The sequence below is a fragment of the Protomyctophum parallelum genome (genome assembly GCF_964188405.1).
Source record: "Protomyctophum parallelum genome assembly, chromosome: 15".
In the NCBI taxonomy this organism is placed as follows: Eukaryota; Metazoa; Chordata; class Actinopteri; order Myctophiformes; family Myctophidae; genus Protomyctophum; species Protomyctophum parallelum.
In genome coordinates, this window is record NC_139710.1 from 14877237 (window position 1) to 14890803 (window position 13567).

Sequence of the window (13567 nt, forward strand, 5' to 3'; positions counted from 1 at the left end):
CCAAGAAATCGGGTCTAAATTCTACCTTTTGATTTCAGCTAGTCGTTCTGCTATTGGTCATCCTCCAAATAGATGACATTCTTGTCCAATCAACAGGCCTGGTGTAACATTGTCCTGGACAGTGGGAGTTCGCGGGAAGGGATCTACGGTATAGTCGGCATTTGCCATTTCCTATTTTAACACAACTCCGACTGGAGATCTGGGATAAAAGCATTCTGCATCAGCAGCATAATTTATTAATTCGTCGGTCTTGAGTTTCACAGCTCCTTGGCGTGTGTGTATTAGTTATTAGTGTCTTGTAAGGGACTAAGGGAGGAAACGAAAGCCTCTACATTTCCTGCCTTTGCAAGTGTGCCGTCAACAACCCCATGCAGCAATGCTAATGAAGCACCAAAGCTACATTGTTAGCTGCAGCACTAGCTAGATTGAAGTCAGTGAAAAATCAGAAAATACGTATGCATTTGTAACACAAAGGGCATCGGAAAGAGATAAAGAGCTGCCGCTTCTACACGTCAGCGGCAATTGGAAATGAGTCTGTTCAATTTGGACCGTTTTCGTTTCGACAAGACGACCCCAAACAAACAACAGCTAAACGGGAGCATAAGTCCAGAATCGGAGAAAGAGAATAAGCCAGGTGACGATAATGCACGATTGCACGGTATTCATTTTAGCTGCTGACTTGATAGTAGCTGTACCAGTCTACCAGAGCTGTCAGAGATGCTAATGCTAACAGTTACTTAGCCTGTAAACTTGTGGATTGTGACTGTGGCTGCTTGCCTGGATGGTAGGTTTATCTGGCTAAAGTAATAGCTGGTGACCATCCACTGAGAGATCTCGCTAGAACAATGATTGTAGAATTCTTATCACTGTGGCCTGTAGACAAAAGCTGGCTTCCTGGCCTGTCTGAGAGTAATGTATGTCACTGTCACAACATAACAGGTGCAATGCATGGTCCTATGAATTGTTAGGCATTTAGATTTCTAGACAAACAATTATAGCTTCAAGCAACTTAAAGGTTAGCCCTCCAAGCAGAACCCAATGGTACTGAAGTTTCTGACTTTTTGACGACACAGACCATGGGGTCCTGTTCCAGCAGTACCATGCCACCTGGTACGCGGACATACATAAAACATAAACACCGTGTTTACGGCCTGTCTGCGCTCTTTGACGACTTTTTTTTCCGTGTGAGGGCTTCTGAATCTGTGAAGTATAAGTACCTATACATGCCGCTGCGAATATCTTCTTCTTCTCTTCCTTCCTTGTTTATTGACACCTCATTGTACCGCCTATCTGGCTAGCTAGTGGCGCTATAGCTATGACAGAGCAGATCAGAGGCAGGGACGTAGCCGCACAAGCCAACCGCACACCGGGAGGCGGTACAATAAACGGTAAACAAACAAGAAGAAATAAAGCGACCAAATCGGTCAAACAAAGATTAAAAATACTTAACGGCTTCCGCGCCACAGGAGATATTCGCAGCGGGATGTATAGGTACTTAAAGGACCTATAACATAAAATTCAACTTTTTCAATTTCTTTTGTGTTTTTGGGGCTCCAATGTGTGTTTTCTATCCCCACAAATAACCAATTTTGAACAATCAGGCTTTCATATCATATGGGTGTTTTAATGGAAATTGCTCTCAGAAACAGCTCGACTGATTTTGGTCTCATCGTGATGTCATCAATGTCACCCTACTTTGTATAATTCCTCCTTTTCTTCAGTCTTCAGTTGCAAATTAGCATTTCCACTTTGTTTACAATGTCCACCATTGTTGATTTTCCAAGCTGGCATGGAATAGAAACAAGCCTGGTTTTATCTAGCATGAGTATTATAATGACTCAAATATTAAATAATCTGCATATCAGCACCCTCTCCACCTCAGGACTGTGTGGTACTGCAGCTAAAACTGCTTTCAAAGTCCAGAAAGAATTGACAAGGCCTGGTTATAATCAGAGTGGTGATTGAGGCTCAAACCATTAGAAATAACTTTGAGGGACATAGACAATATGATTATTAAATATTAAAAGCAGTTTTAAAATGCATGTTATTTGCGCTTTAAAGTTCACAGATTCAGAAGCCCTCAAAGGAAAACAGGCCGTCAAACGGCGCAGATACGATGTTACGAAGCATATTTATGTCCGCGTTCCAAAATTCCCATACGAAAATATAGTTATGAACAGGGACCCTACATAAAACTCGAGAGGGGCTACTTAAAGGTTGAAAGTAAAGGTCTAAGTTGCAGTTCCCTCCATCTAAGGTCAGAGGTCCTTTGACAAATGACTTTGAACTTCAGTTCTTGACCGATTCCCAGGACCCTCTACCATATTGCCGAATTTTGTGGAAAACTACGGTACAGAACTGCCAAAACTGTGAAAAATGTCGGAATATATATTTTTGTATGAAAACAAGAAGGGATCTTCTTCCCTTCGGGCTTTGCCCTTAACAATGCCATGACAGAGACACAGTATAATCCAAGTGTGTCTTGAGAGGTGACATTTTGGTGTGTGTTGCCGTTTAATTAAATCAGAGAGCACTTTTCTGTTTCATGATATTGCAACTTAGAGGTTGAATAGCCTGAGCCTCTAAATTGCTTGCAGCAACGCAACGCCACACTCTAATTTGCCCAGTCCAAGTGTTTCAGTGGTTAGCACTCGCAGTAAGAACGTCCTGGACGCCTGGGTTCCAACACGATTGGGACCTCTGTGAGGAGTTTGCCTGTTCTTCCCATTTCCATGTGGACTGGGTTTCTTCCTACACCACCGTGGTAGCTGCTCATTGGTTGCCCACTGCTCTTAATAATTGCCTCCCAAGCAGGCAATTCCTCCTTACTGTTATATGTGCATCATCTCTATCACATTCCTAATATTGCTTTTCTCATATCATTTTACAGCTCGAATGAGATCTGACAATAGCCCTATGAAGAAGTCTGATCCTGTGGTGTTTGAGGATTCGGTCATTGTCGATAGTGACACAGATGCCACAGATGACAGTGACACATATGAGGTGCAAAGTCCTGTCCCAAAGGGTAATTACAGGGCTTCAGTTACTTCAGACTAACTTTTTCCATCACTGTACCAGAACCATCACAAAACCCAATTGTACCCCAATGGAAACATGCTGAATAAACATCCGACTTAGCAAACTTTGGAAACTGTTAAAGATAGGAGTGCCAAGATTTCTTTCCAGCCTAAAACATGATCATCAGGTATTATTATAATATAAGGAGGAAGAACTTGTGCAGTATGTGTTAAAATCATGCTTTTATGTCGACACGCCCACCAGTTCATTAAGTTTGCCTGATGGGTGGTGATCCCACAGCTGTAGTTGTATGATAAAGGGGGAGGGGTTAGGGGAGGGGTTGATGTCACTATTACTGTTTATTTCATTGGCCCGTTCAGCCTCCAGGAAGAAACCCTAAATACAAAGTTAATACACCATTGCACATAAAAATGACTCCAGGGTGTCTAATGAAGTACTGTCACCTCATAGACACATGAAAAACTGGAAAACATTGTGGCACAAGTGTTCAAGAAATAACTTTATGTTGCCGTTTTGCGATACTGATATTGTGCATATTCATACCTTGATAACGATACGATAACAATATTGTGCAGCCTTAATATACAGGGATTTGTAGAAAATGTAGACCTTGTTGAAAGTTTAATCATGGATGCTTTACATTTCTTTCCAAATATATTATTTCTTGTAAATTTTGGACCACCCACTTTTCCTTAAGGTGCGTTCAGACTTGGATGGTTAGAGTGGCGTGATTACATACAAAGTCAATGCAAAGACGAGAAGTTGTGCGAACCAACGGGCACAGCGCGATCGCGCAGCACAAACGGGACGAACCGAGGCGAATATATAAACACACGCATTTCGATTGTATATTTATTTAGCCCATCTCTGCTTCAAGAGAGATGGATCAACAAATGCAGCATGGGTAGGGTAAGGGTTTCACTAGTCCCTTGTGCACGCAGCAGTGATTTCACAAACGGAAGTTTTTTATAGTTTTTATACATGATATAACACATGTAATGAGTGGTAGGGCTCTGCACGGAACAAAGTATCGAGGCTGCGAAGAGCTTTTCTGTCTCCCGCTTAAAAGGCGCTAGATAGATAGGAAGTGGGTGGGTGTGTGTACATTTTGTAGTTTAATGTTTGCAGACTTTGCATTTACGCCAGTGTTCGTTGGTCATTTTATGCGACTACACATTTAAGAACAGTCTACGTTATGTTATAACTAAGTCTTATAACTATGTTATAACTAAGTCTAAGTTATGCCATAAATAACTCACTTGATCCAAACTAACTTAGCTACTAAGCTTCTCGTAGTGACTTTACGCCCTAATTTAGGACTGAAATTATGTTCAGGTGGAGCAACCTTACAGATGTAATGTATAAGTGCCTGCCTACACAGGTTTGAGGTGTTTGTGCTTTACTTATGCTTCACATTTCTTTAAAGACTAGCTAAAAATCGCTTTATACGACCATATGGCGATGAATGTCCTGGTGAAACAGGTTTGGGTGCTTCCTCAGCCACCCACAGCAATATCTGACGAGTCTGCCCTGTACTCTCGGGCTATGGGATTTTTTACCCCTGGATGCTGTGTTGTGTGCCACGGCAGTGTTGAATCAAGTTTGTTACTCAGTGTTGCAGTAACAAACATTTCTGTTCGTAATCAAACATTTACAAAAGTTTCATTGTGGCTGCCCACTCCTCCTAATTAGTGCCTCCTTATTAAGCTCATGTGTATCACATTTCTCATACTGTTTTACAGCTCGAGTGACGCCTGTCAAAAGCCCTAAGAAGTCGCATCACCGAGGAGTCGTTTATGAGGAGGTCATTAGTGATACCGATGAGGAGGACCGTCCTGGCCCAGCGGGTAACTACAATACACTACAATGTATTTATGACCAGATGCACTGTACCAGCAAGTAGCAGGTTTTTGAAGTGTTTGTAAATTACTTGTTTTCAAGTATGCAAAGCAATACATCGTCAAAATCAAATCTAGTACTGGCAAACCATCTTAGGTGTCCTGAAATGACACCGTGAACATTATTGCTTTATTGTCAAGGAACATTCTCAGAAAGAATGTCCAATCTGTGAATAAATTCCTAAGTAGTCAATGCATCATCTGTAACACATTTCTCATATTGTTTTACAGCTCGAGTGATATCTGTTAAAAACCCACATCTCCGAAGAGTGGCTCGTGAGGATGTAATTACTATTGCTAGTGACACAGATGAGGAAGAACGTCGTGATCCAAATGCCAAAATAACGCTAACCATCAGAGACGAGTAAGGGTCAGCAGAAATCCTATGGTGGAGAGACATTTTAAGTGGACTTAAGTGGACTGGATTTGCAATACAACAAGTTGCAACTGCAAACACTTGAATCCCAAAAATGGGCCGGTCTGCAACTCCAAAACTGGGCCGGTCTGCAACTGTTTACAAGTTGAAACTCTTATTGGGAATCATTGTAGTCTGCTTAACATTGAGTAAATGTATGCCTGCCTACTATTGTATTGCTTAATTTCTTCAGATACGATTGAAGATGCAACCTTATTAGGTCGTTTGAATTAAATGATTTTGAAATGTAATGACTCGTTTCACCATGTCTGTATTCCACAGGGAACCTGTGAGCAACTCATCCAATTGTGATATGGAGCAGTCGATTGAGGGAAGGGTAAAGAAAATATTGGAAATCTTCCCCGACAGGAGCAAAGAGGAAGTGTTGCAGGTATTGGTATAAAGGTTAAAGTACCATACCCCCACAGACTATGAGAGTGCTTCTCATGTTTACCCAGCATTGAAAAACAACCTTCCATTATAAAAACATAACTTGATGGTTATGGGTTGTGGGTGTGGGTTGTGTAAGAATTCTGTGCAAAATATTTTGTGAAAAGATTGGGAACCATGTCAGATTTAAAGCTTTTACAGCTATTCACAAATCTACCTGAATAATTGGATTCTTATAATTCTCTTGGATTATATTTGTACGTTGGATTACCGGTAACTATCTCAAGCATGTTTCAAATCCCATACTGAAATGAATGGAATCCAATTGCATCCTTGAAAAGCAAGTCATCAAACCTTTGGTCAGAATCTAAAAGGTGTTTTTCGAATCGGACTCTGGCATAAGTGGGTTAAATTAAATGGTTGGATAACCACTGTGTCTTAAATCACATTCTTGTTACAATTTACAATTTAGGCATTTAGCAGACGCTCTTAATCCAGAGCGATTTACATTAACATTAACATGTTGAACCGTTGAGCTTCTTGTCTGGTCTGTTGTGCAGGTTGTTACGAGCACAGGAACCTTGGACGGAGCTATAGCTGCATGCATGATGACCCGTGAGTAATCCAAACAGTAAACACTTTATTTTTATTTTTCCTCTGTGCCGTCAAATAGATTTCTATATCGATGAGAATTGACATTTGGAAAGAAAATAATGGTTGTGGTTGCGTAAGATTGTAATAAAGCCCTCATTTCTCATATCGGCTACAGCATCAAAGAAAAGGCATATGGAACCCAGCAGCTCCCAGGACAGTGATGTCGTACCACCTAGCAAGAAAATGAGACCATTGGTATGATTCCTACTAATATGATAATACCATGTACTACAGGTACAGCCAGTGTGAATTTGTGGCATGACATCTACTATTAACTTATTTTATAACCCATTCTGACCTGAGATCAGATTCATACGAGGTTCCCACTGGACACACACTGGTCTGATTAACCCCATTCTGACCTGAGATCAGATTCTAAAAATGTCAGTCGTTCTTCGATTTTTCAAAAATAGCAGACCTGCAAGCTCGTATCGCGCCACTCGGTGGCACGATATGAGCTTGTAGATCTGCTATTTTTCAATAGCTAAAGCATAACATGATGCCGACACCAAAATGGGTGCCCGGTCAGAATGGGATAAATAAGGCTCTCTGTCTGTCCCTCACTCTACCTCTCTCCTTCCCTTACTCATCCTCTCCTTCTCCCTCCTTTGCACAATGGTGTTGTCTAGCGCTGAAAATAGGCACTCTATAGCTCCATCTCAATGAATTTGAATATTTTGTAAAAGTTTTTCTTCCGTAATATAATTCAAAATGTGAAACTTTCATATATTCTCAATTAATTACACATAAAGTACATGAAGTGAAGTATTTAAAACCGTTGTTTGTTTTAATCTTGATGATTATGGCATAAAGCTCATGAAAATCTAAAAATCCTATCAACAAATTAAAAATGCAGTTAATACTTGGTCTGGGCTACTTTTGACAGAGTAGAATTTGCACTGAAACAAATTCCAATCAACTCTGTTGACATGGCAATAAAGTCTTGAATCTTGAACAAATTATTTCATCAATGGGGTGTGCCATGGAGGTGATCAGTCTGTGGCACTGTTGATGTATGATAATGTATGAACAAAATTATCAACCCCATGAATGACTGCACTGCACGCCTTCCTGTAGTTGAAGTGGGTTCTTATTGTTTGACAGATGGATACCAGTCAGGACACTGATGAGGAAGAGGAAGATCCGGACTGGAAGAAGCATGAAGCTAAGGTCGAGCGATTACAGAAAAAGTTCCCTGACCAGGAAAAAAAGGTGAAAACATGAGTGTGTATGTGTGTGCACACACATTGGTATGCAAACCTTTGGGGACATTGCATTGACTTATTCTCGCTGTATTCTCTTTTCTCATAACGTTTCCACAGAGTCACACTGTTTATTCTATGCTTTATGTTTGCAGAGAAGCACACTCTTTATTCTACTATTGCCTACATTGTGTGGTGGACATACACTTATATTGTGTGGGGTTACTATATTTACATTGCAATTCATTTATAACTTTAAATTCCAATTTATTCTTTGTGTTCTTTGTGTGTAGGAGCTGAAGATTGTGCTGAAGCAGCATGACTGGATATACGAAGATGCTCTGGAGACTCTGATAATGTTCTCAGACCCAGGTCAGGACACAACACTGATGTTTATCTTGAATTAGCTTTCATTGGCCTCTAATTTCTTGTGTACAGTGAACGGTCATATGGATTCCATTTTCAGAATCACAGGTGTTTTCATTTACACTTCAAAAATGTTCTGTAAATGCCCCTTTATTTCAACACATTCATTTGTCTGCTGTCCCAGTCACAAAACAGTCAAAGAAGAGTTTTGTCTACATAACATTGTGACCGTCTACACCGAACTGCCACTTTTATTCCGTAGGGCCTTTACCTGTGATGAATGCTCATTTAAATGATTTCTAAATAATGTTCTTTAATTAACTGACAAGTAAGTAATACTGATGCAATTATTTTCATAACAGACGATGCTGTCGTTAGTTCATCTGTGTCCAAGGAAGAGAGAACCAATAAATCAAAGGAGGAGCACAAGTCGAGCAGGGACAGGAGGCACCACAAAAACTCCACACATGGAAAAGAGGCATCGGCGAACAGCAGCACGTCCAGTCTGTCCACCTGGCTCACCAAACGCTCCGACTTGTCGTCGTCACCATCACCGGCATCCTCCTCCTTTAACTCCTCCCATTCACCAACCAAGTTCTATTCCTCCACACTAACCAAGACGCTGTCCAAATTCGCCAGTGCGACGAGTATAGCCAAGAAAGAGGCAGAGGAGAGGAAGAGGAAGGCCCAAGCCTCCTATGAGCGAGTGAGCTCTGGGGAGGATGACTCTGAAAACGAGCTACTGGAGCCAGTCAGCAGTGAGTTTGAGGATTCTGAAGACGACCTGGACTCTTTCGAGGAGGCCACTGAGAAGGGGCCGAACAGATCGTCAAGATCTCCTAGGGAAGAGATCGTCAAGTTCTTCCAGGAGGCGTCGTTGGATGAACTGTCACTCATTACGTATTGCTCTCTTAAGAAGGCCAAGAAGATTGTGGAGCTGAGGCCCTTTGATAGCTGGGAGAGCCTGGTGAGAGAACGTGTGTGTCTGTGTACTCAACTGTATGTGTACGTGCACCAAGTATACAGTAATGGTGTAAGTGTACACACATCTAACTTGATGTCTTTGTCTGTGCTCAAATCAAAGATATGTCATCATATTGGCATCCTTCTGATCATGTTCCCAGGTAAAAAATATTTGCACAAGCAATCGGTAGACAAAGGTGTTTTAGTTTGAAAGCATTGCACCAACCATCTGGCAAATGGCTTTATGACCTGTTACGTTTAACTTGAGGTTTTCTTTTGCTCAGACATTTCTTGACATGTTGGGTCAGCAGAGCTCTGGCAAAGCATAACCTGACACATTTTAACCTCCCTTTGTCATCATATAATCAGTAAATATTTGTATATCTACTATGGAAATATTGGAGTTTTGGAGGAAGTTAGGAACCGTGCTAGACCAACCATTTGTTGAATTGAATAATTACAATTATCTTTTTCAAAAACAGAAAATAAAAAATTGGATTAGCCGAAACGGGACCGAGGCAAACTTGGCCCGGTCTGAAACTAACAGAGGATTATTCAAATGCCGTACTGGACCCGGACTTAATTTATTGCTAAAATCACTGGTATTCATATTAGCCATGTCTGTCAGTCACCTCCTGCTCCCCCTGCCCCACCAGAGTAATCACAGACTAGCCTCAGCTGTGGCGATGTGTGTCTGTGTTGCAGACAGACACACATGCGAGAACAGACTATGTGTGGATTTGGGAGTGTAATTACAACACATGTCTCTTAAGAGATTACTAAACAGCTGGTCGTCGAGTCCATCCATTTCAAATGGATCCAACCGAGACCTGTGGCAATTTGATTCCGAGTGGACCTGTGCTACCCTCTAGTGACACACTCCCCATTTATTTACTGTCAGACTATTGTACACCATCTAAAGGTAGAAAAGGCAAAAAGAAAAGTGTTTTGAAGTGAAATACCTCTTTAATTGCTGACACACTGTCACCGACCGTAACCGTAAAACCAACCCAACCTCCATGGCTCCATCTTGGTCTAAGTAAGTTGAAAAATCCACGACCTTCATGCTACCATGTCAGCATTGCTTTTAGCATTCTATTTAATTGGAATGTTTTATTTTTGGGCGCGGCGGAACAGTCTGTAGTGCTGTCGCCTCAGCTAGAAGGTCCTGGGTTCGATTCCCGCTGGGGGTGTGTTCTCTCCTCCGCGTCATCAGTGCCCCCGAGGCGGCTTTGGTGAAAGGGCATTTCTGTGTGGAGTTTGCATGTTCTCCCCGTGTCCCCTAGGGTAGGTACCCTCACAAAAACATGCAGTAATCCTGGGCTGCGTCCGAATTCATTCCCTATGCCCCATATAGTGCACTACTTTGGCGTTCCGCCATTTTGTTGTAGTGTCCGAATGTGTAGTGAGCATTTTTGCACCCTAACATAGTGGACTGAAGTATCCCACAATGCACCGGGAATTGTAGGGAGCATCCGATGGTCACTACAAAAACACAGCGAAGCAAATCTGCCCCATAATGCATTGCTCAAGCTCGCTCTTGAGCGCACATGCACGCGTTTGCGCACGTGCGCTGCTTCTGCATGCATGCACTCATTGCGCTCCAACTCAGAAGAGGCAGAAGTTGAACCAGCGAAAGAACTCAACACAAATGTACTTTTTAAACTTTCGTTTTCCCTTCCCTGGCGGATCTCGAAGCTACAGATCTCGAGACAAATGATCTGTGCATTTATTTGAAATTGTTTTATTTTATTTATAATAAATTACTCATTTGCAATAGTATTACTGATCCATTGTATCACCCAGGCCCAGCGCATGACGTTAGGAGAGGAATCAGTTGCTTGCTGTAGAATATATTTGTGAGATTCTTTATCACAAACGTAGGCTAAATGCATGCATGTGAGACACATTAATTGTGTCCGAACATATGTTTTATTAATATTCATTAATTCCTGCCATGAAAAAATATGCTATCTAACATTATTTCATTGAATTGCGATAAATACATTAAAACTTCATTATGTAGGCAGTCATTTATTGGACTGCTGTTTCTGTTAACACCAAACGTCCGTATTATTATTGTGAGCAGAGCTTGTAGATCGGCTACTTTTGGTAATTCTTTACCAAAAGTAGGCCTACTCGATACAAGCTCACAACACGGACGTCGCGTTGCTTATAGATCGACTAACCTAATGGGGATTTCATGCAAATAAAATGTACATGAACCCGCGGACCTACAGCGCCCTCTACCGATATTGACGTCAGAGTCGGTGCTCCCCATACAGGGAGTATTGTCCGAAATCATCACTATAGAGTCCACTAGAGTCTGGATCCCCGTATGGGGGGTAGGGAGTAGGGAACAACCCTAGCAATTCGGATGCAGCCCTGGTCTCTAAACTACCTCCCCCTGGCCTGCCGGGGCGCCTGATAGAGTGGAAAGAAACTGGTCGGAATACCGTGTTTCTTCCACGCGTTGCGTCCGGGTCGGGGAAACTCCCCCCTGTCAGGTGAAAAGAATCAGCTTGGAATCCTCATACATAGAAGGAAGCATGGGTTAAAAATGGGTTGCAAAATCATGGGAGTGTAATATTGTGTTTTTATCCTACATTTTTGTAACTCTTTTTTTCCACCCAGTGTCAATTGTCTATTGTAATCCTGGGCGCTACACTCTGCCAACCTGGCATAGGGAGTGAATGGTTTGTCACATGATTTACTATTGGGTTGTCATTAACCGAAACACTGTATCCTTTCCTTCCCCAGAAAGACACCTTTATTAGCGAGGCTGGTCTGAATGAGGAACTGCTGTTTGGCTGCAGAGTGGTCCTCAAGGAGCGCATGGTGGTCCAGGGGCTCATGTCCAAATGTGAAAGCATGTCTTCTAAAATGGTCAAACATGTCACTCAGATCACGGAGAATGGCACAAGGGGGACTAAACAACCCAGCATTCTCAATAACCAGTGAGTCACACACACACACACACACACACACACACACACACACACACACAAACACACACGCACGCTGCCTAGAGAAGTGATTCTCAACCTTTTTAATTTCAAGGACCTCCAGTTTGCATTAGGCCATGGTCATGTGTATGCGAGCACCCTAAGGTGTCACCCAAAAACCTGTCATTGTTGTCTGATCGTTGACTCCTGATTGTCTTGTCAGATTACAACTGAAGCCCTATCAGATGATTGGTCTGAAATGGCTGCTCTTACTGAACCAACACAACCTCAGTGGCATACTGGCTGATGAGATGGTAAGACGTTTCTCTCACTCACACACACACACATGCATGCACAAATATGTATATGTATGGACACAGCTGCTCAGGGCTTTGTACCGACACAACTGCTCACTTGCTCTCTCGAACAGTTTGACAACCTAAGCACTTTGTAATCTTCAATCACACCTGTGTGTCAAAATACAGATTTGTTTATTTAATTCAAGGGGTTGGGAGATTCAGCTTGACTGTATGAATAGGTGAGACATGTGTGGGGGGGTTGTTTAATAACCACCTCACAGGTGAATATACAAGCAGAGCACAGGAGAGATGGGCAGAGTCAGAGATACAGTATGTCATCAAAGGCTTGGCAGAGGGGAGAGAGCAGTGTTTTGATTTGTCTACTGTGGTTAAACTATAGTGTTGTCAGATAGTCTGATCACTAAAATGTGAGATTGAAGGTTTCGTTTTTCTTTCTTCTTTTCTTTTAACCATTTATACTGGAGCATGTGTACACTTGTTGTACATTGACACCTGGCCTTTTATGTATTCCTCTCCACCTCCTTTCTCTTCCACCACCTCGCTATTTCTTTCTCCTGTTTCCGTGCAATCTAATGTCAGGGTTTGGGGAAGACTATCCAGGCCATAGCGTTCCTAGCCCAGCTCTTCCAAAATGGAGTAGAAGGCCCTCACCTCATCGTCGTGCCTTCCTCTACGCTTGGTAATAAACACTTAAACGGCACAATTCACGTTTCTGTCAACACCTCATTTGAGGCTGTCTTGGTTCATGATACAGTAGGCTTATGATATTTGCCTTCATTATAATAAAAAAAAAGAAGTTATAAAATGCCCATAGAGTTTAGGCAGAAAGGCCACAAAATGTCAGTATCTAACACTGAATGATCTGATGTTATATACTGTTTTTAAGCACTATATCTGTCTCCTTTACCTCCTCCTAGTATTTCCAGTATTTCTTTTAACATTTAGGCTGAGACTTTGTATGTTTAATGCCCTATTTTATACCTTATGCCCAATTTAAGAACTAGCAAAACAGATAAATTCACATTCAAACCTATTTAGAAAATATTTGCTCATGACATGCATGCCAACTTGAAAGTGGTCAAGTCTGTCTGTGGGTTTTCTAAATATTTAACCAATGAAAAGTATTGAGTTTTGACTAAATGACTACATTGGATCCATCGGAACTCAAGTTTGTTCTTTACATCTTCTGAAAAGTAATGGGTTTAGACATAACATGGTTTCTGCCCGGCAGCAACAATTTATGCCTTACTTAATTTGAATTTCATTCCCTCTTTCTTGCAGATAACTGGGTCCGGGAGTTTAAGCTATGGTGTCCAAGCCTAGTAGTTCTGATCTATTATGGTAAAATGCTTCTTTGTATTTCTTTAGTAATTTA

At 41.7% G+C, this 13567-nt stretch overlaps 1 protein-coding gene across 2 annotated transcripts in view; it reads left to right on the top strand.

Moving 5' to 3' along the window:
• The window catches only part of smarcad1a (SNF2 related chromatin remodeling ATPase with DExD box 1a), a 25400-nt gene continuing 11833 nt past the window's right edge, over nucleotides 1-13567 (top strand). Inside the window, exons 1-14 of one of the 2 annotated variants that reach the window (XM_083784306.1) lie at nucleotides 1-148; nucleotides 2891-3025; nucleotides 4782-4886; nucleotides 5169-5301; nucleotides 5635-5743; nucleotides 6303-6357; nucleotides 6512-6591; nucleotides 7501-7608; nucleotides 7892-7970; nucleotides 8327-8931; nucleotides 11688-11884; nucleotides 12096-12186; nucleotides 12772-12871; nucleotides 13474-13533. In XM_083784306.1, the coding sequence (XP_083640432.1) occupies nucleotides 73-148; nucleotides 2891-3025; nucleotides 4782-4886; nucleotides 5169-5301; nucleotides 5635-5743; nucleotides 6303-6357; nucleotides 6512-6591; nucleotides 7501-7608; nucleotides 7892-7970; nucleotides 8327-8931; nucleotides 11688-11884; nucleotides 12096-12186; nucleotides 12772-12871; nucleotides 13474-13533 (1933 nt within the window). In that variant the 5' untranslated portion in view covers nucleotides 1-72. The other variant, XM_083784305.1, reaches the window with a different exon arrangement.